The 27,919-nt window shown below is 34.9% G+C and overlaps 1 protein-coding gene across 24 annotated transcripts in view; it reads left to right on the forward strand.

Annotated features, from left to right (window-relative positions):
* LOC131850550 (calcium-activated potassium channel slowpoke) overlaps positions 1 to 24,123 on the forward strand; it is a 61,034-nt gene extending 36,911 nt beyond the window's left edge. For 3 of the 24 annotated variants that reach the window (XM_059200803.1, XM_059200806.1, XM_059200805.1), the window contains exons 8-27: positions 1,570 to 1,680; positions 2,761 to 2,866; positions 4,503 to 4,655; positions 5,147 to 5,302; positions 5,470 to 5,582; positions 7,407 to 7,562; positions 8,220 to 8,296; positions 8,672 to 8,704; positions 10,289 to 10,339; positions 11,433 to 11,495; positions 12,323 to 12,358; positions 12,759 to 12,891; positions 14,700 to 14,765; positions 18,177 to 18,348; positions 18,884 to 19,108; positions 19,646 to 19,943; positions 20,413 to 20,549; positions 20,936 to 21,072; positions 21,450 to 21,675; positions 22,029 to 24,123. In XM_059200803.1, the coding sequence (XP_059056786.1) occupies positions 1,570 to 1,680; positions 2,761 to 2,866; positions 4,503 to 4,655; positions 5,147 to 5,302; positions 5,470 to 5,582; positions 7,407 to 7,562; positions 8,220 to 8,296; positions 8,672 to 8,704; positions 10,289 to 10,339; positions 11,433 to 11,495; positions 12,323 to 12,358; positions 12,759 to 12,891; positions 14,700 to 14,765; positions 18,177 to 18,348; positions 18,884 to 19,108; positions 19,646 to 19,943; positions 20,413 to 20,549; positions 20,936 to 21,072; positions 21,450 to 21,675; positions 22,029 to 22,127 (2,548 nt within the window). In that variant the 3' untranslated portion in view covers positions 22,128 to 24,123. Of the gene's footprint in view, positions 1 to 1,569; positions 1,681 to 2,760; positions 2,867 to 4,502; positions 4,656 to 5,146; positions 5,303 to 5,469; positions 5,583 to 6,045; positions 6,159 to 7,406; positions 7,563 to 8,219; positions 8,297 to 8,671; positions 8,705 to 9,618; positions 9,691 to 10,288; positions 10,340 to 11,432; positions 11,496 to 12,322; positions 12,359 to 12,758; positions 12,892 to 14,699; positions 14,766 to 18,176; positions 18,349 to 18,883; positions 19,109 to 19,645; positions 19,944 to 20,412; positions 20,550 to 20,935; positions 21,073 to 21,449; positions 21,676 to 22,028 lie in introns of all 24 variants that reach the window. The other 21 variants (XM_059200810.1, XM_059200825.1, XM_059200824.1 and 18 more) reach the window with 16 other exon arrangements.
* The last annotated feature ends 3,796 nt before the right edge of the window (positions 24,124 to 27,919 follow it).

A 27,919-nucleotide genomic window follows, 5' to 3' on the forward strand; every position in this document is an offset into this window, starting at 1 on the left:
GCGTGGCAAGGCTGTGTGCATTGAGGACATTTTAACGCAAAATTAGCTTAGATTGTTGACATTATACCATTTACATTATTGACGTCATCTTAGCCGTGAATACACAGTTCATTTTTTATCAAAATTTTAAATTTTAAAATACGATGTTTTGCAGTCAATACAAGGTAGAGTTTATTACTTTTTATTATAACAACGATGATACCAGTTCCTTTGCCACACCTTAGATGAATATAGTTTTGCATGACAAGCGTAGATACCAGTAAATTGCATTTTTATTTATCTTTTACTTTCTACTAAATTTCTGGATGACTTTAGTGAGTTAACAGTAATTCTTCCGTAGAATGTATGGTTTGACTTGCAAGACAACTTAACCTCCATCATTGTATCGTCGCTGTCGACTGTCTGTTCACCTGCCACTGTTGTGCAACCACTATCTAACCCCGAGTCGAACTTATAAAGAATTGAGGCCATACCCAAATAAGTATTTACACAAATTTTTAATCAAACATTTCTAATACTCTAATAATTTTGATGGACATACTGAGACACAAGCTTTTGTTACCTGATATTTATATGCAATTGTCAATACCGTATTCGTATAATACGTAATTGTATTCATTCATTCATACATCCTAAATACTGCATATAAATATCTGAGGTGATATGTATGTACAATACTTTAAATTCGTACACTGACTATTTTATTCATTACATTTTACCCTGAAATCATTTTCCTTGCAATGAATGTTATGATTATCATTATTCCCAAAATTTTATACACCGTCATAATAAATATCACACTCCAGACCCTGTTAATGTTGTGGTTTTTTTTTATTTTCTAGAGTGGTAGATAGTATACACACGTCCTGAACGAAACTGAGCTTTCTAGTAAAGGCTGTTCATTTCTTTGTGGGTCATTGTGTAATAAAAAAGTATGGTGACATCAAATACGATGTAATTGGTGATTGTGAATAAACTTACCACAAATTGATGAACAATCATAGTAAATTATGGAGGTTATTTTACAACGCCTTTAGTTCCCTTCCTTCATTTTGTCCCCAACAAAATGAAGACAAAATTAATGTTTTTTTACTAATATGGCCCCAACCTTAGTATTCTAAAAAATATACCTAACAAAATTCGATTACGAACTGAAGGCGTTGTTTATTTTTTTTTTTATGTCCATGCTTATACCACCAATTGTTTTGTTTAACCCTGTCGAGACCCTTTTTATCTATTATGTTACCAGTTGCAACTGTGGTCCCAGGTGTTAAATAAAACTTCAAATTGCTGTTTTTCTGACTTTTCTATTCCACCAATAAGATATTATAAAGCTTATAAAGATTTGCTTATAAAAGATATTTCAATCTGTAAAAAACAACACAGCATTTATTCAAAATTTTGCAAATTTCAATTTCAATTCTGCATTTGTAAATTCAATCGGATTTATCGTATGAAGGCTTACAATACAACTCGCTTCACTGCTTCTTTCCAACAATTTTGTATAGTAGCACCTTCTTAGTTTGGCCTAGATTTCGTGGTGTTATAATATTTTTTATGGACTTTCAGGCATATTGTTGTATGTGGCCATATAACATACGAGTCAGTGAGCCATTTTTTAAAAGACTTCCTACATGAAGACAGAGAAGACGTAGATGTTGAGGTTGTTTTTTTACACAGGTAAATATTGCAACTATGTATTTCTTTTACTAATCCTAATATTCTTTATAATAATCTACAATAGAATAATGAATGACATATCTTATATCAGTAAGTCTGTACACTCAAATACTGTTGTAAAGAAATGAGGTACTAATAAATATGTAACAGAAAGTGTAAAGAATCCACTAAAAAAGTAGGTATCTATAATTGTTTTATAACGTTCACTTTATTATTTATAAACATATATTTCTGACACTAATGATGATAATGGAGTACCTCTTTAATAAACAATTATACAAAATAGTTCATCATTGTTCCAAATTACGCTGACGCTGACGCAACGTTGTTAGGTATTAATTTATATATGTTCTTAAATATTTTTTATATATCAGAATTATGATTTTAACAGATGTAGTATAGGTATATATTTTTGTAAATAAAATATATTTTGAAATATACAATATACTTATTTATTGTTATGTAAAAGAAATTTATTATAAAATCTATTTTCTCATTTGATATTATTTGTAAAATGTATAGATTTAAGTAGCTGCTGCTCATGTACAATAGTGTACGTGGCCATTAACATGAGGGTGGTGTCATGAATATCCGACGACGCTTTCAGAAAAGAGCCCGACCTTGAGCTGGAAGGCCTACTGAAGCGTCACTACACCACCGTCGAGTTTTTTCAGGGTACAATGATGAATGCCGTCGACCTTGAAAGAGTCAAGGTTAGAGTGAGACCGAATAGAGCAGGCATTAGTTTATCGCACGGCCGTACTTATCAATTACCGCGTCTACGTGAACCAGTACCTTTTTATTTGTTTATGTGCATATAACAGATCTTTTTCCTCTTTAAAGATGCTGTTTCATAGTCACAGTAGGTTTTTGATCACCTTGGTAACTTTATCTTGTGGTTCTTTTGATGCAATCATTGCTTCTCACGGTGGAGCGGTCGCGCCTCGTGCCTGACGCGTAGGCGCAGCCGTTCCACCCCACGACTGCGTATTTTGGTAAATAGCGTTGCATGGTAAGATCGGCCCACGACAGGCGGCGGACTGTCCACTACATGTAGTGTTAACTGAGCGTTGATGACAGGAAACCGCCCGACTTGGAGCTCGAAGGCCTGTTCAAGAGACACTTTACCACTGTGGAATTCTTTCAAGGCACCATTATGAACCCAATCGACCTACAGAGGGTAAAAGTAAGTAGTGCACACGACGATGTGGTTTTGGGCGTGGTGTCGGTTTGAAGCTGTACAGACTGTCATTTCTATAGACGTAGAGCGATGCTCGTTCACTAACCTTTTCCGAGGAGTTCTGTTGGAGCTATATAAAGTTCCCTTCTGTGATGACTTGAGCGCTGTCTGTGCGTGCCTGTGCTAATGTATCTATGTGTGTGCTCCAGACCAGTACGGTCTGGGCGTGTGTGTTACCCCTTCCCCTCGACCCTATAACGCGCCCGGCCACCATGTCTGTACCAATGGGTGTTGTATGCAATGCTGGCCCGTGCAACTCCAAACAATCGATATCTATTGTACTGTACAATAATAGTTATTATCAAAAAACAATTAGGACATATTACATTGGCGTTAATGGCTGCCTACGAAAGAATTTCAAATTCAAAATTCAAATTGTTGTAGTCAAGTACAGTTGTCGATTGTCGATATTGTCGAGTATTTATGGTAAGTTTTAGATGTCGATGCACGGCTTCACATTTAGTCGGCATGACTGTTGTTTTGTGCATGGTATTGATAGTATATTAACACCCACCTGCTTGTTATCCTAACCCAAAATGAACACTACTGAATATTTTCTTGTTACTATATAAAGTTATTTTATTATAAAATATTATCCAAAATAATTATAAACTCATTATTAATCAAACAAAATTGTTAAACTTGATTAAATAAATTCGATGATCATTAACAAATGATGGTAAATAATTTAAAACAAATGTGAAAGCAACATCTGATGTATATAAACAGGAACGTAAAAGTAAGAAATAAAAATGAGTTCACATTTTATAAAAAAAAATTAACATTTTTGGTACGAGTTAGTCTGTAAGTCTGTCCGTCACATCGTTACTTCTTTTTATTATATACGTGGGCGGGTTTAAATGGTGTCGAGTTAGATCAAATTGATGCTATTCAGAAACGTGTCTAATTTAAAGTAGTGTTCATTTTTTACACGTAGTTCTAATGTTGTGCCTGCTATTCTTCTTAGTCTATCCGTGATAATTAGCTTATGTTAACTACACAGTAATATTTACTTATCACTAGTTTATAATCGATACATTTATCACAGAAAATATTTAACTACGGTAGTAACTTTTGATGGTAAGTTTCCATAGTACTAACAAATAAATTCAAATTCATGTTTAAAAAAAATCAGGAAAAACATTTTGGTATATTTTTTAATAACAAAACTAAACACCTTTTACACGCATATACTTAGGTACTATGAAATTAAAGTAATATTTAAAAATGAACACAGTAAATCTGTTACTCCACTTGGGATTATACTCATAAGCATATTTTTTAAGGTTATATATTTATTTTTTTATATACCATTTGTTTGGGCTTACCATGCTTAGATAACTCACTGTTATTACCTACCAATAAAGAAACTGATTATCTACGATTAAACTATAAAGAGAAATGACACATTCACTAATAAATAGGAATTACTAACTCAAATTTATTATCCCACGCAAACAAAACTCACTAATATTTTTTAATATTTAACTAGTATTGTTCGATATTAATTTCAGTTCTAGAATTTCTATCTATTGTTCAAGAATTTGTATATTTGCTTTAATTCTTAATTTAAAACATGTAGGTACATGAAGCGGATGCCTGTTTAGTGCTAGCCAATAAATACTGCCAAGACCCTGATGCTGAAGACGCTGCGAATATTATGAGGGTCATCTCCATCAAGAATTACTCAGATGACATCAGGGTTATCATCCAACTCATGCAATATCACAATAAGGTGAATAAGTTTTTTTATTAATTTTGGTTGTAAATCTGCATAATCTCAATCTATTTTTAATTGACTATTGTCAATCGCAAAAAAGGAAATGATCTAAAAAGTAATGATTAAAAAATCTCTAAAGGAACATAACACCGTAGTACCTCGTACAATCTAACAACAATACATAAAATATGTTGTCGTACTTTTGTCTGTTGAATTTGTATTAGTAGAACAGAATTGTAGACAGAAACGTAACATTAGAGGATAGAACTTTAAATTTATGTATTGATATTACAAAAGTTTCTCATCAGAAAGAAATAATGTTTAGCTTCTTGCACGTTTCACTTTGCACGTTTACATGAAAAAACGACCATCTGAATATATCTATTCTCGCCAAACGTATAGTAAACATACATACTCTTCAACTATCGTAGATTTTTATACATTCTAAAATCTAACATCCTTCCGCGTCATGAAAACTATTTAAAAAAGTTTCTTTTGCATTCCAGGCCTATCTTCTCAACATTCCATCTTGGGACTGGAAGCAGGGAGACGACGTGATTTGTTTAGCAGAACTGAAGTTGGGCTTCATCGCGCAAAGTTGCCTCGCACCAGGCTTCTCCACCATGATGGCGAACCTCTTCGCTATGAGGAGTTTCAAGACGGTCAGCTTTGTTATTAACCTATTCCATCTCTAAAAATCTACTAGCAATTTCTTCAAAAGTTCATTCGAAAGTGGATACACTCGCGTTTATTGGCGATAAAGGTACAATAGCGTGATGTCTTTCGAATGTTCTTTTCTTTTAACACGCTCTATGCCACATTTCCACAGTCACAAGACATGGCTATATGGACTAATGACTACATGCGAGGTACCGGCATGGAGATGTACACGGAGAAGCTAAGCCCGACTTTTGTGGGGATGTCCTTCAAACTGGCCGCAGAGTAAGTGGGCAGCGACGCTTACCAACCGTGACACGAGAAAGCGTTACGTCACAATACATACATATTTCTGTACCCGTCTCTAATCATTCCACGACTCCGTTGACTCGAGGGGCGACATCACTAACCGATTATAAATAATCGCATAGCTTCTCATTTAGTGTTTATGTACAGTATTGTTTGCTGGCTTAGTCTGTATTTGACTGTCGATGTTTCTTTCACATTTTTGAATCATCTAAGTGTCATTATACTATATGTACTGCACTGAAAGGTTGGGAACAAATAAAATTGAATAATAGGCAATGCTTTGATAGAGAAAACGTGTACTAATATTCATGTACCTGTAGAAGCTAATGGGAAGTGATAGGAGGTGGCTTAGGCGCAGAATGTACCCCACTCGCAGAAGTTTGCGGCGATCGCGACTAACATGGCACGAGCTTTAGCGTCTCCCGTTGGTTGATTGCAGTCCCCCGACACACAAGCTTGGCAGAACGATTACCTGCAGGGTACTGGCTGCGAGATGTACACGGAGACTCTATCGACGTCGTTTACTGGGATGAGCTTCCCTCAAGCGAGCGAGTAAGACCCGTACTTGGCCCGCCTGCACCCCGCACTGTAGACACTGTGTAACGAGTTGCTAACCCTAGCTAATTTAATTGAATGTGCACTAACATTTCCTGACAACCCTAGACCACACGTCGTAGGTTGAATTTTGGAGAACTAATTTTATGATCCTTTTCCTTCCAGAATTGTGCATGTTGACTGGATTATTTGTACCTAGTAGCGAAATGAATGATATTGTACTTCTATAGTCATTGTTACTAGTAGAATGTAGTGAATAAATAAATTTATTGAAACACTTATATTTTTTCTATCTATAGGTTGGCTGTCTATGTAGGTTTATCATTTGTAAATAATTGCAAACACTTTTGAAACAGTGCATTGATCAGTGCAGTAAGTTATTTAAATATTGGTAACGTAAGTATTAAATAGTTCATTTGTACAAATATTAGATTTTTAAATATTCGTTTTGTAGTCACCTATCTTTGTTGAATAATTTCAACCTGTACATTTTCACTTGTGTAGCGCTGGTAGCTTGCATCCTTCTCTCGCTTTTGTGTTTTAAGTGTTGTAAGTTAGTATTTATATTCTCAGAGATTGTTTTTATTAACTAATAAGTAATATTATTGTAGTATAGATATTTAATAATGTAGTTTTATGCTGTATTAATTAGTACAGAATTACTCATAATTTATAACTTATAACACTAAAAGATATGCACACTTCCGTGTGCGTGAAAGGAGTGAAACTTTTTTGGTAATTAATTTTGGTACTTTCTTTGTCTCAGCAATGTGTTGAGATTAATTATTTTCTTGTCAATACCTGGCATTCGTTAATATGGCAACTTAGAATTTTTTTATTGAATTGACCTAAGTGAACCACAGAAGTTTCAATTCTGTCTGCATGAGACTACTTTGGTCATAAATCTTTACGTTATTATTGTTGTTAATTAATTTTGTTTCAATTAAAAAAATAGCATGATAAGTGTAAATTAGACGGTATATTTTAACACTTCAAAATGTAATTAAACACTGTTGTATAACTATTAAAATACAATATTTTGTTTAACATAAACGAAAATGACTGCGTTTAATTAAGTAATATAAATAATTATACTATAGAAACATGATTAAAAATAATTAAAGTGTTTTAGTCGTGTAAGTTTCTAATCCCTGTTAATTAAGAAAAGTCATAAATTTTACGAAAACATTCGCTGTAGCACATTTTATAGGTGACATCTGATACAGCATGACGATATCTCCTCAGGTTATGCTTCACAAAACTCAAACTGCTGCTGTTAGCTATAGAAATCAAGGGTGAAGAAGGGGCGGACAGCAAAATTTCCATCAACCCTCGAAACGCGAAGATATTGGCCAACACACAAGGGTTTTTCATAGCACAGTCGGCTGACGAAGTAAAGAGGTAATTTAAAGATTCTTGGCCCAGGTACTTAATAACATTTCCGTATAATTTCATACTACAGCTTTTCTAAATATATTAGAAAAATGCTAATAGCATGTTTAAATAAGGACCAAACGGAAAATTGTTCTCTATTCTAATTTAAGAAACTCCTATAAAAGTCTTATGGATATTAATGTAGATGCTTAAATCATTAGTTAATTCAAAGTTATTATTTTATTTAGAGAAAAATATAGACATAAAAATTTTACTATGCCAACGTCCATTTGAACAGTAACGTGGTATTTGAAATAGACGCCAGTAGCGTTCTTAGAAAATATTTTAAGCAAGTACCAAAATCAGCTGTATCGTAGCTTTTGGTTTTCATACTTTTACCTAGCTCATTGACTGCTGATATCTATTAATTAATTTGAGTAATGTATTATAATACACATGTTTTTTTTATTTTTATATGTATACGTCTACAATTACATAATAAAACAAATGTAAGTAGGTACATGTCAGCAACAATGTTAATCAATATAAACAAATTGGCTATAGGTACCCTACAAACTCAGAGTTCAGGATCATACATGTTAAACGTGTTATTACCTGCATTACTGGCAGATAGTTCTGTACTTCCTTCAGACACATTAACATTAACGTCATGCTTACTTTCAGAGCTTGGTACTACTGTAAAGCCTGCCACGAGGACATCAAAGACGAGACACTCATCAAGAAATGCAAATGCAAAAACTGTAAGATCATTGCACTGCTTCATGTCACAAACATTTCTCAATAATAAACCCCTTGTAATATATGATAGTATACTTAACAACTAGAAAGTGCCATTAACTAATTGTTAACGAAGGATTCTGTGACATTCTTTCTGGAAATTGATATCTATTAGATGTATATTAAAATTAATTACAATTCACAACCTATCCTTTAAATAAATTTATAATCACAAATTGAACACATTCCTATGTATATGTAAAGAGAATTGTCACATCTCTTAACACAGTAGGAACGTATTGACACGTTTACACAGCAAAACTTGTCCCAACTTGCCAACTTCACATGTGTACTTTATATTTGTGAGACATTAATGGATTGTTCGGCTAAACTTTTAGTGACCGCGCAGCGGAAGGTTGGAGCCGACATAGGTAACTTGCACCACACCTAACCTCACAAATTGACGTTTTCCGATATTTATTTTTCGTGTCTATATAATTTTGAGTTGCTTTAGTGGTGTTGCGTCCGTACCTCACAGACTGGATCGGCTGCAAGACATTCTCTTGACCCGTGCTCGTTCACACCCTATAATTTAGCGATCATTGTGTATGTCCGCTCGCTCGTGAATGGATATTGCCACGAAATGAAGCACTCCGACACTTCACCATTTTTCTATGCCTTTTGAGATATTTCGCGCTCTGTTCTGATTTGTATGGATCTTGAGAGGATTTAGTGCATCATTCAATACAAACATTAATCACAACAATCAGGAACTTATTACACACACTGAAGCCACGCTTCATACTAAATTTCAATTCGGTGCAAATAAATTACTTATAAATTGATATGATGCACTTCAATGCCCAGCACAGACAGTACATTGCATGTATACAGTAAATATTAGTAGAACTAAATACCGTAAACACCAAATTGCACCGCCATTTATCCCTAAAACACTTAGTTAATGAAAATGTATGTAAATCTACGAAAGCATGTCTCAGAAAAATAAGAGTGAAGATAAAGTGCTAATGGGAGTTGTCCCATGCAGAGTGAGCTTTGGAAATCAAAGACTTTAGACAACAGTTTCAGCTTGTCAGTGCTATTGATAGTGACTAACACAAGGTCAAGAGAAACTAAACCACTGTCACTATTCATTTTATCATTCACTGATTTGATAGCATCAAATTATATAATTAAAGAAATCTAACTGAAAAGGAAGAGATTAGAAATTTTAAAAAATCAATGAAGTTGGTACTGTCAAATCAAAATAACTAAACGATATCTCCCAATTCATTAATGAAATAGGAGCGTACCTTCGTATTTGTCAGTTTTTGGATTTTTACAGATGTCGGAATGATGATGATGCAGACTGGGATGGTGAAACAAAATCTTAATACATATCGAGGTTGTCTCGACGGTACGGAAAGGATATCCGAACTATTCCATATTACCGTACCTCACAACACGTTTAATTTGTTTGCATCAACTAACCATCGCTCATGGGCGACATATACTGGGCTACATTACTATTTGCTAATACACGATCAAATGATACACGCAGCTAGAATAGTGCAACAAGGCTAATAAGTCACAAAGCAGAATAATATTTAACTACAAATTTGCTTATCTTGACAGTTTAGGACAGACCCTTTCAAGTCAAACACAAAGTACCTAAAGGCTTTAGGGCACCTCAAAACTTTTTGATTACTAGCCAAATCAGATTATATAATATGTTTGTTATAATTTTTAATTGTTGTGTCTTTTACATTTTAAAACCTAACTACTAAACTGAAAAGCTCGTAATCAAAAAGCCGAATTCTAAATTTATATAGGTACCATGAAATTTCTTGAATATCATACACATATATACAGGAATTCCTCAGCTTTGCATCTCTGTCTGCATATACCTTATACCATATTATTTGCGTTCCTTGTGTAACACCTACAATTAAAAAGGTTAAATAAATTAGTATTACTATGAAACGAGCTTTAAAACATATTGTTTCTCGGTTCAGTGGCTACATTCAGGAAGGGCGTACGAGCCGTCCAGATGGTTGGCAGGGCAAGTACGTAACCTAAATGTGTATAAATATCAGTGTACATGTCAATGTGATGTTTTTTAAGCGACATGACCGGTCGGTGAGCCCAGCAGGCCACCGTACGCCGCGTTTAGCAACCTCGTGTCCTGTTCATTGTCTTGTCTACGTTACTCTATGTGCATTCATTCAGCAGTTAGATGTTTGCCTCTCTATTAGTCGATATTATAAACATCGAGAGACATTTGTGATGTCATTATATTTATTTTTGGTGTTGTTGTTATTATTATTATTATCAGTCTCAGAATATTTACTAGGAGTATTTTGATTCCCTAATTTCTGCATCGAAATAGTCCCTCTGATATTGATGTTGTGTAATAGTTTTAATTGAAGTTAATTTGTAATTTTATTATGCTTATACAATAATTCGAAGTGATTTTTAATTATTTAAAATTACCCTGCATAGGGAACGTTTAATTTGATTAGCTGATCCCGCCTCGATAGAACCGTCTGGACTTTGCAGTTACTGCGTCCGTCGAAGATGTGGTATATTTGTAACGCTAATTTATAATCACACCTTGCAGTACTTTAATTATTATTCGCCTAAATCATTAAAACGTTAGTACGCTCGGTACCATCTCCTAATTATTCATGATCAGTAATCATTTATCACATCCCTTAACATTAGTCGAACTCATTCAATGTAGGGTTCTAAATTCATGTAAATCAGTTTTGGAATTATTTACGTAGACTAGAACACAAAGCTTGCGTAATAGTTAGTTGTGATAACGTTGTGTGTTTGTTTTTAACGTACGTTTGTTGCATGTGAATGTTGTAGTACTATTCTAAGTATACCTATTACTTAAAGACAATACTCATTTAATTTAAATATATTTAGACATTTCAGTTTCACCTTTGACATTGGCGTTGTGAACCGCTTCCAAGATTGCTAAAGCTTTTATACAAGAAAAGGTGAAATTGAACAGTTTGTCTGTTATAATCCTTGCAACAGTAACTTGTCGTTCAAAGCCACACGCTGTATGAATATTGCGTTGTGCCAGTAGGTATTACTGTATTTATTAATTGGTGTATCGGAATGCGAACTTGTGCTGATGTTTTGCAGATGACCACCATCCTCCCCCCACCTTCACGCCGCCAGAGTTGCCCAAGAAGGTCCATGTTCGAGGTACATCTCAGGCTCAAAGGGCTGAGTGTTTATTTTTATTTGTTTTCTTTTATCATCGGCCCACACTTTCCCATTAACAACCAGCAATGTGCTTCGTCTGTAGGTTCAAAGATGATATCACGCACTAGATGCTTATCACGCATTTTCATAGCGAGCACTAGATAATAGTGGTGACGTGATACGCCACTGGGGATTTTGAATCGCTTCAATCAGGCATGAACCCGGCTAAAGTTGTAGTTACACCACTGTACCTACTGTCGCTTAAGCGAACGAGTTGATTTTAAGAAAATTTCTCATACTTTGCTCGTATTAACTGATATTAACGTCCGCCGTAAGAAAATTTCAATCTAAAACGTAGCATTTTTCTTTTTGTTCACTCACAAAGCAAAATTATTTATTATTATTATTTTCGCATCACAATAATAATGAAATGTTAAATTAGTACAAGATAATAAATCTTTCCATCGATATGTGCTTCTTGGTTAACTCTAAAGCGGATATATTTTATCATTTCTGGTCTGTACCCTTACGCCAAGTGTTGCTACCACCTCATAACATTGCATCTCCGTACTACAGAAATGCTACTGTATCCTTGAATGCTTTCTTGGTACGCTTATGTTGTAGAATATGAATTATAATAATCATTTTCGAAGCATTTAATTAATTATAATATAAACATGAATATTGCTATTTAATTTACCCAAAATGTTGCCCTCACGTAATGAATTAGAAAATCCTTAAATACCCTTAATAAGTAAATAATGCTATAGATTTACTGAATAATGTAGTGAAAATTAAAACTATAGTAATTTTTTAATTATTTGTAGGTGAAATTGCAAGAGAACGAGGAGAAGATACAAGTTGTAAGTATTTCATTATTCATTATTAAAGTATCAAACTGATTTATATTTCTGCCGGTGATGAAAACACCGATATCGAATAAAAATTGTCCGAGAGGTTGTGGTAGGCTCGCCTGTCACGTATGATTAAAATATATGCAATGCTTCTGACAACTCCATCTGGGGTCGTGACAGTAGGCTTTTTTTGGGTTATTAAAGATTGCTTCATTGTGATTTTTGTAATGTCAGTAATTAATGTAATATTTTCATTAAATTTAATCAAAATACTTTTTTTTACGATTCGAGTCCATTGCTCGCTTGTGCGTGCAAATCTAAATTATGTTTATCACAGAAATTATAACGAATAACTCTACCTACGTCATATATGAGTCCTGAGCCTTTTTTTATTTAAAACTAAAAACAGTGATCAACCGGAACCATCGGAACGCGGTGCCGCAGGGCCTCATATCTCCCATGGCTAACCAACTCATCAACACCACCACAACGAGGCAGGTCAACAAGGTGAAACCCAACGTGAATAGAGCACCACCCGATACGTGAGTTGTCTTAGATATTAATAATATTATAAACGCGGAAGTTTGAGTGTGGATGGATGTTTGTTACTCTGTCACGCAAACACTACTGAATGGATTTTAATGAAACTTTACAATAATATAGCTTATACATCAGAATATACAGGCTATAAATTTCGCGCAGGTGTAAGCGTGGGCATAGTATATACATATATAATGTTCAAAATTTGACGACATAATTCTCAAACAAGTCTCAAAGCCTCAACTAACTGAGAATAACCATGGCTTAATAGACTCAACTCCAAATGAGTGATAAAATAAAAATGTTTATAAGATTGCTTGTTAAAAAATTATACATATTACTGTTGAACTTACCAAAGCACAGTTTCTACAAATTTGGTTTTGTTAGGAGTTCGTTTAAAAATTTTCAATAAAGTTTGCGAGTTCATTTAAAATGTTTCAAACTAATATGTTTGCTTTGCGTTCGTACAATATAGGCATATATAAGTATCACTACTTTTAATCGCTTTCAAAGATTTGTTTATAACTTAGTAGCTTATTAACAGAACTGTTAACCAATCGATTAATTGTAAATTTCTCCTAAATTCTCTCTCCTCTCATTCTTTCTCCTAAATAGATTTTAAAGTCGAAATGTATGACATTATTTTAAATACAACAGTAGGCAGTCTTTTGTTGTTACGAATACATAATACTAATAATGTAAGTAGTTAGTACTAGTAATGTAAGTAGTTAGCGACTAAATTATTATTACAAAATTAATTACTTTATATGTAAAAAAATATACAGGCAACTAAATTATGTACTGTCTTTTAAAATCTATCTTCACACAATATTATTTACATGACCGTACCCATTCAAGAGAGTACAGATATACCCTTACTAAAAATTGTATGTGTTACAATACATTATCAACTTTTGAAAGAAACCCAACCTGATCTAAAACTGATTTCTTTACCTGGGCCTTCCTTTACCTTCCCTCCCTCTGGGCCAGATGCTAGGGACCCCATGATTATATTATAAACATTTATTTATTTATTTAAGATAAGGTTTTATATGCATACATTTATCGCCATACAGCTTGACAGTGTGTTGGCGAATAGAAACACTCATCTTCTCCTGACAATTTCTCTCATAGAAGTAGTTACCTATGTTATGACAGTGATAAATAATATATTGATTATTTGTTCACATTGGGCACTGCTCTTATGAGAACAAAAGCTAAATTGAATCTATGCAACCACATGAAGGCATTAAAAATGATATCCTAAAATAAAGTGGATGCACAGTTTCATACAAGAAACATATTATTCTTAGTGATGCGGCCCTGCGCTTTTAGTTATGATACCTGTTAAAAAAATAACTGACATTGACACAGTTGTCTATGCCTAACTTATTTGCTACTCAATGTTACCCCAACATATTATTTCCTACTTTACTTTTTTAATTTGCTTAAAAATAATATAAAATAAAAATTATAAAATGTATAACATAAACTACTATAATTCATATGTGTAATCTGTTCTTTCTATGTCGCAGCTTGATATATCAATGTTACTGCTGCCACTACTGTTTTGTTTGGCACGATGTGCACGCCACACGTAATTCTAGTATTAATATGAATACCAGGGATGCCAACCTTATGAGGGTCGTCTTAAAAATACTTTTATACGAAGTTTAATCGGATTTTTTATTTCTTTGTACGAGGCTAAGTATTTTAAGGTTGGTAATCCTGATGAACGCTGCACACATTTATTTTCCCTCTAGAAGAGTACTCTATGTATTGGAGACGATTCTTTGGTCCTGTGTTACAGGAATCTTCAGGAGCAAGATACCAATTACCAGGCGTATCACCTTGCCTACGAAGTCAAAAAGCTCATGTAATTTTAACAAAATTATATTACAGCTAGATTTTATTATTACCGGTAGTATTGTACCTAGTTCGGCTGGAATTATACGTACAAATATATGTTATCATATTAAATGTTTCGAAATTCTAACATTATAATTTAAAAATAAACACATAATGTAACTTAACCTGATTATCTTCAACATATCTATTACACCATTAATTAAATTATTTCCATTTATGGTTACACTACAAATATTTGCCTATTCTATTTTTATTAGTAAATACTAATAGTTATTATTTGGTAATGACTCACATCACAGCACATGTATTTGTTAAATTATAGCAACGACAATTGTACATACGTAAAAAATGTATTTACTTCTTGCATAGTAGTAGTAGTCATTTAACAAGAAAACTTCTCATTTTGTTTATATGCTCTCGGTATTTACTGATATTTCGAAAAAGACACAATTTGCTGAGATTTTTACCAATACGCTAATACGTCAAGTAATAAAATAATTAAAATGTACAAAGTGTTTATTATAAATTTTACAAGCATTTTCGTATTTATGGTACTTACATATAACTTATAAATGGTATTTATAACTTATAGATTCAATTATTATTATTTTATATACTATTTATTAATGACAAAAATAATAAAACAACATAAAAACAATTTTAGTTTTAAAATTTAGTTCCAATGTTAAATGAATTTGTATTCTACTACTGAATTCAAAATATATAATATGATGATATATTTGACATTTTAATTCCAGCCTTTAAGCAAAGTGAATCCGTTTAATTTTCCTTAAATAAAGTAGTTAGTAGTGCTTGCTTCGAATTTGTTCGGTATTGGTTTGTTTACTAAAGATGAGTACCTAGGTTTCCTATTTATTTCTAGTATTATCCACTTATATTTCTTTTTGCACAATATTAGAGCACGACACGTGTATTATTTATTGTAGAAATAGCATGATTCTCACCCATTTTGTCTTGTTTTTCAATTCCACGCTCTACTATATTACAATTGAATAAAGAACAAATTAAATTAACGAATAGGCATTAAAGTGGCAGCTCAATTTGTTTTATTCCAGTTTTCTGTATTATTTCTACACGTTTTACGAGTTAATTTGTATTTTGGGGACCTCGATGATCTATCGGTTGGCCTTAGTACCAATGGTTGCGGGTTCGATTCTTCGCACGGTAAAAAACTAGTGTATTCTTGTGTAAGATTGTTTGAATTGGTCTAGGCGTTTTCTACGTATATTATATATAAATAAATTTATCGAAAATTCCGTCTAATAGACTTAATATTTTGACAGTAAGTGTAATAGTCAGCCAGGATAAATTATTTAATACGTATATTATCATATGCCAATACAATAAAGTATATTCCTATTAGTATAAAAATCCACGCTACAATTTGTTTCGAACTATTCTAAAGCTGCCTGCCTTTACAGCTTTACTGAATGATAGGGACCGAGTGCAGATGGCACTGCAAACCCGCGGAAGAACTTATGGAGCGGCTGAAGACCAACTCTTACCTGACTGATATGACACACTAAAATGCCACTTTTGATATTTGTTTTTATCTGATACATATAACATTTTTATTTAAAACAAATTGAATTGCCATTAATTTTTTTACTGCATCCTGCTTTTTTTAATTGTCTCTTTAATAGGATATTATAATAAAACTTCTCCATTAAATATGGAAACATTTTAATAGTAAATGTTTATTTACTTATTACGTAGTTTAGTGTTACCTATTTTCAGTATTTTGCAAAAATATACTTTATATATTATATACTTTTTATATACTACAAATTATAACCTGTACGAGGGCTACACTGAAAGTTTTTAGAACTGGCTATTTGAGAGCAATATAATAAAAAAAATTGTTAAAATTTTGAAAATGGAACTCTTTACGAATAGTACTGAGTATATAATTTATTCGTATGTCATGTGTTTTACGGTTTGGCTGCAAATTGAAAATAGTCTGTGTAACGTTATCATGAACTTAACACGAGAAAATTTTCGTGTGATGATTTTTTATGACTTTCGATGTCATCTAAGTCAACAAGAAAGTTATGATAGACTACGATTGGCCTTCCACGATGAAGCCCCGTCTCGTGCCACTGTTTACAACTGGTTTAATGAGTTTAAACGTGGTCGCACTAATCTCACCGATGATTTGCGTGAGGGACGGCCTTCTACGGCGACAACTGTAGATAACATCCGTGTTGTGCGGCGTATGATAGAGACTGACAAAAGAGTGACCTATTAGCAGATCCGGGCAAGCTTAAAGATTGGTATGAGTCAAGTGCACAAAATCCTCCATGAACGATTGGCGGTCAGGAAGCCTTGTGCCCGGTGGATACCTCATAATTTCACTGAGGCTCAAAAACTCCGTCGGGTTGATTGGTGCCGTGAAATGCATGAAAGATTTAACGGAGGTGACTCAAATTCTGTGTTTAACATAGTTATGGGAGACGAAAGCTGGATTTACTGTTATGATCCCGAAACTAAAAGACAGTCAGCTCAGTGGGTGTTTCCTTCTGAGGAGTTGCCAACTAAAGTGAAGGGAGGTCGAAGCATAGGAAAACAGATGGTGGCCTCGTTCTTTGGAAGAACAGGTCATTACGCGACAATTGTTTTAGAGGATCGAAAAACAGTTACTGCAGAGTGGTACAGTAACAATTGTTTGCCACGTGTTTTGAAAAAAAGTGCGTGAGAAACGACCTCGCAGTAGGATCCTCCTTCACCACGACAATGCTTCGTCGCACACCGCCAGGCAAATGATCGATTATTTGGCGACCTCAGACGTAGAACCACTGGGTCTTTCGCCTTATAGCTCCGACCTCGTACCTTGCGATTTTTATTTATTCCGAAAAATGAAAGAAAAAGTTCGAGGAAAACGTTTTATGGGCGCCGAAGATTCGGTGGCTACGTTTTAGAAGGCCGTCAAAGAGACCCCTAAGGACGAGTGGGCAAAGTGTTTTTCTCAGTGGTTCTATCGGATGCAGCGATGTATTGACGTGAATGCACACTATTTTGAAAAGATAAAATAAAGGTAATAACTTGCTAATTTAATCAGTTTTTGATTTTCTAAGAACTTTCAGTTTGACCCTCGTACTATGCACATATTCAAAATTAACGTAATATATATTCTTATATTCTAGATTGCTGCTAATATTTTGTAACTGTAGTTTATCACTATGGTAGAATATTTTGAATAGATTATTTTCTTATAGTTAAATTCATAATATCAAGACTACATATAAAAATAAAACTGCTTAAATTATTAAAATAAAATTATATTTATAAATACAGTTCACTGCGTAAATGTTACAATATCTACGCACACTGATACTACCATCCAATATTGCCATATGGGAATATTTTTTTAATACAATTATTTCTATGGGTTCTATAGGCCTACAAGCAGGAGTAGCGGTGGTAATCAAAACAGTAACGGTGTAAGTTTGCCAGCCGGCCTGGCGGACGACCAGTCGAAGGATTTCGACTTTGAAAAGACTGAAATGAAGTACGACTCTACTGGAATGTTCCATTGGAGCCCCGCAAGAAACCTGGAGGATTGTATATTGGTACGTTTGGGAAATAACTATAGTTTTCCCAGAGAGTGTAAAATTTTAAAGGCGGTAAGAAGTTACGTAAAATTTAAATCATACGTTGAATTTAAAACATGCTACGCATAATTTAAATTTTACAGCATTAAACAGCCTACCGCCGTCTCACAGTCATAGGAAAATAAACCTATAAAGACGTTTTTGCATTTCTAGCAGTGTTATACGGACGGTCACTAAATCAGAAATGAACCAGTTTACACTGCCGCATTGTCAGTAGCGTTAGAAATGCCAGAATGTTTTTTTATTATTTTCTTGATAACGAGTTCATTGTTTTCATTTGCTGTTTTTATTCTATTACCTACTATAAGTTAAGGGATTTGAAGAAATTCACGAAATTACATTTAATATATGCAATACTAAGTACTTAACCATAAAATGTTGCGGTTTCAATCCGACTAGTATACATGCCACCTTATCGTGATACGTTGATTAATTGTATGTTTTACTACGATTGAACTGATTAAAAAATCCATTACTCTCTATATAATAACAGGATAGAAACCAAGCGGCCATGACGGTGCTGAACGGTCACGTGGTAGTGTGCCTATTCGCCGACCCTGATTCTCCACTAATTGGTCTCCGCAACCTGGTGATGCCTCTCAGAGCTTCGAACTTCCACTATCACGAACTCAAGCACGTGGTGATCGTCGGCAGCGTCGAATATATACGAAGAGAATGGAAGATGCTTCAAAACTTACCGAAGATATCTGTATTGAATGTGAGTCTAGAACATTTTTTTTATATTTATTTTACGCTACTAAGGGCCATATTAGTTATAGTCTAATATACATAAGTAATAACATTACAAATATAAATTGTCCCTGTGGTCACGGCACAATCGTCGCCCATATACTTGAATAATAACAATATGAGTGGTATTACGGGTGTTACATGATTAACGTGATACTACTGAAATCACGTTATCATGTGACACCCATAATACCATTCGGTGTTCAAGCGTTCCCATTCCCATCCCAGAGAACCAAGTAATAATTACTTGGTTCTCTGAATAACAGGATAAAAGACATAATGTCTTTTATCCTGTTATTCACCGCATAATCGGATCCTGCAACCGAAACGCAACTTACAATGGTCGGAATTTGATCAACATTAGAGAAGATCGTAACGATAGTCAAGTTTCCGCACTGAATATTTGTGATCTCAATCTAATTGATGCGGAATTAACCAAAATAATATAACAATTTTTTATATAATTTTTAAGCCTATGAATATAAATATATGTTTGTTTGCCTAGGGTTCACCGCTAAGCCGGGCCGACTTGCGTGCAGTTAATGTAAACCTCTGCGACATGTGCTGCATCCTGTCAGCGAAGGTGCCATCGAACGATGACCCGACGCTGGCTGACAAGGAAGCTATCTTGGCTTCGTTGAACATCAAAGCTATGACGTTCGATGACACCATCGGCGTGTTGAGTGCGGGTGTCGGTACCAACGGGAGTAGCACTGCGCAGCCGCCCAGCGGGACAGCGCCAGCGCCTGTACTGCTGCAGCGGAGAGGATCCGTTTACGGTGCCAATGTGCCTATGATTACTGGTAAGCATAACATACCGTCACGACTGTTATCCCAAATAGACAGAGGATTGTCAAATGTCAATGTCGTGGTGAATACAGCACTTGACACATTGACTTGCTCAGATTTCGCTGTATATATCTGAATTCAACGTAGCAGAGGGTGTACCTACAATACAATACGTAACACTATAACTTTACCAAAGGGTTGCATAGTGGCAGTATATGGAATCAAACGTATGTACTGTTATTCAGCCGCCGTAATTTTTTTACGATGGTAAGCAAGCATACAACTATCTGATGGTAAATGGACACCTGAGATACCAGGAGTGTTACGTGCGTATTGCCGACCCTTAAGTAACCTTTATATACCCTTCTTGAAAAACCCCATGATGTAGTCTCGTGAGAAAACCGTGGCAGGTAGTTCATTCCACAACTAAGTGTACGTGGGAGGAAGCTCCTCTAAAACCGCTTGCATGGTGTGTCCGCACAGAGCTGGTGAACGACAGCAACGTACAGTTCCTGGACCAGGACGACGACGACGACCCGGACACGGAGCTGTACCTCACGCAGCCGTTCGCCTGCGGCACTGCCTTCGCGGTCAGCGTGCTCGACTCGCTCATGTCTACCGTGAGTCACAACAACTATACCTCTTGACCATACTCATATTATATATTCTAGTGTCTTTCTTTGTCTTGTCCTCGTTTCCTTTTTCAAAGATGATTGACTCTTAATGAAATTCTGACGACCAACATATGCTATATTTTATCTCAATTATAAATTCTAATGTCTTTATGTTATAACTAATAGTAGTAAGAAAATGAATTGGATTGTTATCTATATAGACTTCAGAGTATACCTGCAGATGGTAAGTGGTAACTGTCGCCTACATATATGAACAGCGTAACTAACATATACCTTTCGAGCGTTGCCATTAGAGAAGACTAAGATGAATATAGTGAGAAGACCTTCAACCTTTGTCAATTTATCAAATGTTAAGTTTGATCTTGCTTCAGACATACTTCAACCAGAATGCCTTAACGCTAATCCGTTCGCTGATCACGGGCGGCGCTACTCCTGAGCTGGAGCTCATCCTGGCCGAGGGAGCTGGCCTCCGAGGCGGATACTCCACGCCAGAGAGTTTATCTAACAGGTAACATTTTTGTCTATATAGACTACGGTAACTGTTTCCCATGTGATGGGCCGTATACTGGTGTGGTGAATCTTCAAACAGCGCGTGGCAACACGTTTGCCTAGCGACGTTTTATACAATGACTATCAACAAGCTGCCTCAGCAGACTGAATCCCTTCTTATCTGAGATATCTAATTTTCTGTTATACTCATATTATTGATTATCATTCAACCATTTTAAATATCACAAGAATAAACATTTATACAAAGCCAGGGCTCGTTTCATCCAATCATAGCCTCTACATTGATGAACCATGTTGCCGCCATCATAGTATAAAAAAAACTTTAAAAACCTCTCTATTTACTTTAGGTATTAAAAAAACATGGTATCTTTCCAGAGACCGGTGTAGAGTGGGCCAGATATCGCTATACGACGGTCCTCTGGCCCAATTCGGCGAGGCCGGAAAGTACGGGGACTTGTTCGTGGCGGCCCTGCGCTCGTACGGGATGCTTTGTATAGGCCTGTACCGGTTTAGAGACACGTCGTCCTCGTGTGATGCGAGCAGCAAGCGATATGTGATCACGAACCCGCCTGATGACTTCAGTTTACTGCCTACTGATCAGGTAATTGATTATAAGTATATGTACCTGCCATATGAGTCTTCCTTGATTTACAGTGAACATATACAAAATTATAGCGCTTTTTACTTAGATACTCTCTTTTTTATGTATTTATTTAATACATAATATAATTAAAAATATTAGGTATTAAATAAATTAATAGTTAAACTAGACCACCGAGGCCAATCATGTATTGAACATCGTCATCGTCACATCTCATTACAATTTATCAATTTTCAAACCCGAACATTCCATTACAAATTTTCTATAGGCACAGTATATGGAATCTCGCGTAGAAACTGTTATTCAAAATAATACTTTATCATACATATAACAAGGTTAAATATTGCGTGCAGGTGTTCGTCCTAATGCAGTTCGACCCAGGCGTGGAGTACCGGTCAAACAGACGAGCGGGCTCGGCGACCGGCAGCGGCGGCAAGGACGACGCCTCCTGACTATTGCTGTGCAGCGCCCTCACTGACGGACCCTACTCCTACATCTAGGCGGGGGGCCGTTTCCGCGGCCGCAATTAGAGATCCGGGGGCACTCCGGGTGACCCGGACACTCTGGACACACCGGACGTTCCGGCCACTTCGGACGCACCGGAAACTCCGGGCACTTCGGATGTTCTGGAAACTCCGGATGTTCTGGACACTCCGGACGTTCCGGACACTCCGGGCTAGTTGCGTCCGCGCACACCGAACACTCCGACAATCCAACCCTAACCGACTCGGCGGACCCTTCCCAGATCGTTTTCTTTCGTTTCCTTTTCCACTGTTTTAACACGATGGACACTGCACCGCAAATCACAAACCGATGCACTTAGAGGACACGTGATCGACTCAATTTTGTTTTATTTAATGTTAAACACACCATTCCGGTCTCACATTAAATATGTTCCCGAAATAATATACAGAGTGATCCAATCTAAGATTTGTATCGGTCGATATTATCTGTGTTAGACAAGCTTTCGATGTTTTAAAGTTTTAGTGGTGGCATTTTAAGATGAACGATGTCATGTTGATGAACTAGTGAAGTGTGTTGTAGGACGACACAAGTTTGGATTGAATCGCTCTGTAAATAAAGCACACTGCACATTTCACAATTTCAGTTACGAGGAGGTAGGTAATAATATGTCATTACAACTTGAGTTAAATGGCGTTGATAAATATTTTTAATTTAAAGGAGATCAAATGCTCAATATTTAATGGAACCTTTTAAACTTTTAATTGCATGACATATTTAGATTTGTTAGTGGGACAATTATTATATTACTACATTTATATTGATGTATATAGCTTTTCTCTTTTTTTTAGAATATCCATTCCTTATTCAGTAGATTTTCTCGCATCACATATATAAGGCGCTATATCTACGAAGCTAAAATATTTTAAGCATTTAAAATATATATCGACTGATTGATTGTTAAGCACTTCACACGTCGGTATATGAGTTTATGTTGTGATTGACCCACATTGATTATAGTTAAGTAAGTTTTGTTTTATGTTTTGAATTCGCAGTGAGTTCATCTTCTCTAGTTATAAAGACTTGCATTTTTTTTTTATTATTTAACACTTATGGTAGCAGCCTGCGTATGCCATTGTTTCCATTGATCATAGACTCATCTCTACACATATGTATACTTTTATTATAATTAGTATAGTTGTTTATTTTCGTTAAGATCTATGGCCGTTTTTACTTTTGCGAGATCTCCACGGAAATATACTTTAGACTTTTATTTTATAATTTAGACTTTATTTTAACTATTCACATTTAGTGTCATATTTTGTTTATTTTTTTAATAAAACTATTAAGCTTTTTGTTATTTTTATTTTAATTATTTTTTCAACATTTCCCTAGCGTTGGGTGGGGATTGTCAAAGTGGACGTGAATTATGGCGCTGCACATAAAAAGATCTTATGAACTGAAACCAATTATACGAAAAAGAAATACTAAAAATGCCATTGCGTGAATGTAACCTCTGTGGAAGTATTATTGCGTGGCACGCTCTGTGCAAAGTGTAATTTTGCTGTAAATGTGTGATATTATTTTCGAAACGTCGTTGTTATTATGAGTATAGGGCTTGTGAAGCCTGCAATGTATTTAGTGTTAACTCCGGGTGCTTTGACGATTGTGTATTCTTCATAGTTTACTATGTTAATTGTATTAGATAAGATGACTTTTAATCGACTGCATGTGGTAATTAAGCATGATTCACCATCGATATGCATTGCGTGCAGTTGGTTAGAGGTACTTTTTAGAATTTACTAGATATTAGTAACATTCGCCTCACATTTAGAACTGTCATTATGCAGAGCAAGAACATAGTAATTCAATAATTACTAAATACATACTACAAGATGTTTGATGAAAACGACATTAGTACATTGATAGATACAGTACAACCATCCTGCAGTTCTAAGTAACATTCGCACGCATAAGAGCACCAAAATAAACTAATATATATATATATGATAATTAAAAGAATACCTCAATATTACTGATAATATGTAGGAGAGTTAATGTATAAATAATTTATCAAACATCCTGTATATAGATTATCCTTTATCACATCATATAGTGTCATTTTCATCGTTCAAATAGAATAGGCAAAACCGGCCTTAATTGCTACTAGGTTAATGTGGATGTCTTCAAAGTCAAAATTATGAATATATGGTCTAAAATTGCATATCGGTCCAAAACAGAAATATTACAGAACCCTAGTTTGTAAAGGAATTGAATGCAAACATACTGCCATAATATTTTTGTAACACGACTACACCGTAACTCACGCCCACATGCAAAATAAAGTACAAAATTGTGTATGGCCCGAGAATACTTTGGGCACATCTTGTGGCGAATAAATATTTAATCGAATATCGAATTGCACTTAACTGTAAAATGTGGGCTCTACACTTAACTGCAATTGTTAAGAAAAATGGCTGAACAAACTGAGCATGTCAACAGATATAAATATTATATAAGATATATGAAAATAATTGTCGCTCAGTAATCAGGTTCTATATCTACAACCCTTGTTTTATTAATATGAACATGTACCCTTTATGTGTATATGTTATATACCTATATCAAATGCAGTTATGTATGGAGCACAATAAATATTTAATCGAAATTCTAATAAAATACTATACATATACATAGAAAACACTACACCGAATGTATCGAATAGTAAAGTTTCGAGGTTGTGCACGATAGATTATTTATGTAATTATAAATCGAAAGTAATCGGTCTGTCCAAAAAAAAATATTAAAAAATCTATTTAAAATTAATTAAAAATTTTACTTGGCTTATTTGGCCGAGCATTTGGACTTGGCTTCGTCAAATGTCTGCCAAGCTTAGGGCAAGTAATAGGGAACTGACCACCTCAGAACCCGTATATGATAATCGTTTAGTTATATTCGGAGCTTGGTATTTTGGTGAGTAGTGTACCACTGCATGCATGCCACCGGAGCCCTAGCCGCCAAACTAGGTACCTAATATTTAGAGTACCGCCTAGTGCTACATCCAACTCAATTTTTTAAAATTTTAGCTAGAATGTTGTACATAGTCAAATGTAATTTTGTATGTTACATAGGAATTTTTCAAAGTCGTCTCCTTTGCATTAAAAATAGAAGGCTGCGGCTATACCTACATTAAAAAAATTATATTCAATACTATCGTGTGTAGTTTGTTGTGAATTAGGCTTCTACGTCACTGTACGCTAGTTAGGTATAGAGGTCGGACGTCTCATTGTAAAAATGTAAAATACACGCTATTAATTTGGACTAAATATGAATGTTATATAAGATTAATATTAAAATGACGATTTTTCCTTTAATATTTTTATACAGCATTACAAAATATTTATCGCAATTAAAAGTTTATAGAGGTGGGTCAGTGTGCAATTTAAAATAGTTTTAAATTTGTATAATCGCCTTAAAGAGAGAGAATATAGCCGAGTCCTTCTGAGTGTGTTTGCTTGAGGTATAATGTTATTATTGTTTAGTGCAACGTGTATGTACCTACTGTATGCATGTCACACGACTTATCTTGTTGCTAGGTGATACCGTTTTAGCTCTCTTAACGAATAAACGTGCCGTAACTCGCGTAGGCGTCCGTCGTTACTCTACGTACACTCGTATTCATTACCTGACATTACACGCTCGCATTTAATATATTTATAAAGAAACGAAATATTAATACGGATTGAACGGACAACAGCAATACGCCTACTAAATTCTAAAAAATCATCACAATATCGCGATTATTTTTCATGAGCTCCCGATTCTGAGTCAATCGGCGACCAGCATTGAAATGACGTGCTCATGAAAAGACAGTCACGATAAAGATGTCGTGTATAATGTACGATTGTAAAAAACCGTGAAAAAAGTTTAAAACACTATCTTTACACCAAGTTGCAAGGCACACATAATCGGACTTGAAACGGTGTTCATTGCTCGTTTCTAATCGACACTACACTATTGTCCAACAGTCCAATTGTTCGTCCATCCTTCCATGTCTGTACATGGAAGGATGGACGAACATATAAACGCCAGTTCGTAAATGTTTGACGGTGATGATAATTTAGGCTGAAAACTTCACTCAGATGAGCCAGACATCAACGTCCTCTATAGTCTATGAGATTTAAATTTGGAGCCTGTTTTGATAGATCGTCAGTTGGCACAGTTTTTTTTTAATAGATAATAATGGTTTAGTATGTATGTATATCTCTCTGTGCTAATGGTATACACTAGCGGGGCACTAGTGGAGGATGTCAGGTTAACAACAACAATAAAGTAAAGTCAGACAGCCATTGTGTCTCACTAGGAGTTTACTATGATGGTTTGCAGGGTACTTGCTTTACTGAAAATGACCGCTTTACCCTCCCTAGTTGTGATAGATTGGAATCATGTTGGACGATAGTATAGTCTGTGGTCCTGTGTAAACTTGAGATCATGTAACTAAATCTGTCCTGTGTAAACTTAAGACCTCATAAAGCGCTAGCGGTCAAAATATATGAGTATGTTTAAAATATATGTATATTGTACAATATATTGAAACATACGAGTATAATTGGACTAGGTCGCGACTACGAACAGCACTTACTCTTAATTATAATTAATATATAATTTCCAGTGCTCGTCTTATCAATTCCTGGGTCTCCAATTCGGTGACGTATCTCTCACAAGCTAATTTCGGTGTACACGTATATGTCTGTTCGTATAACACTATATGCCTGTAAGCAAAACTAGTATTCCATGTTCTGGATTAAAGTCCTAGTATTAACAACATTGTTGACTATTGCTAATAGCTTGAAGTTGTTAAATTTTTAGAACGATGAGGTGAATTTTTCATGTAATATTATATACGTATATATGTAAGTATTAAGAGGTCCTTTCGATAGCGATGACGTCATGATATCCTGTTAAAGCATATATATGTATTTTAAATAATAGAACGTTCTTAGAGGACAACTATTTTGTACTTACTGCCTATGCCATGTATGGTCGAGATTTTTTTAATCCAAACTGTGTCACGGTTTTACTTTCATACTAGTCTCTTGCAATAAATAAGACAAATGTCAAATTTCTTTTACATAACCAGAAAATAAAACTAAATACAACTTCAATTCTAGCTGTATTGAAGTTGTATTTAATAACAATTAGTATTGAAGCACACCTATATTTTCTGCTACATCATGACAATCCTATGGTCTCTCCTCTCCGTAGTAGGTATATCCTCTATGCCTACTAGGCTAGACTAACAGACTTGAATTATTTTTACATAGCTTGAATTTGTCTTTTCTTACACCGTTGAGTTTACTTAATCTGGTGTTTTGAAACTTCTTGAGACTAAAAGAAGTTGCTTCGTTTCTCTATGACTCCGCCAGCGCAGACACTACACTATGCTGTACAAATAAGCATTATGCAGTAGTGCAAAGCATTGTGTACGTATCTCTTCAAATTTGCTAAACCTAGACATCCTGCTGTACTCAACAGGATGTCATATATACATCATCCTAGAAAAGGTTTCAGACATATTCTTGTTATGCAATGTCATGAAAATTTTCATTATTATTATTATTATTATTACATAATAATAATGAAAATATTATGGGATATCTGACGTCTCACCTAGACGCAATTCTTATGCGGGAGGGCCTCTTAAACGCTCTAAACTACGAATGTTCGCTAGACCCTTTTTTGTAAGCTAATTGCCATCTTATCGTGTTGTTACACACTAGTC

This window comes from Achroia grisella, unplaced genomic scaffold (genome assembly GCF_030625045.1).
Source record: "Achroia grisella isolate CSIRO2021 unplaced genomic scaffold, CSIRO_AGI_Agris_v1 utg770, whole genome shotgun sequence".
Taxonomy (NCBI): domain Eukaryota; kingdom Metazoa; phylum Arthropoda; class Insecta; order Lepidoptera; family Pyralidae; genus Achroia; species Achroia grisella.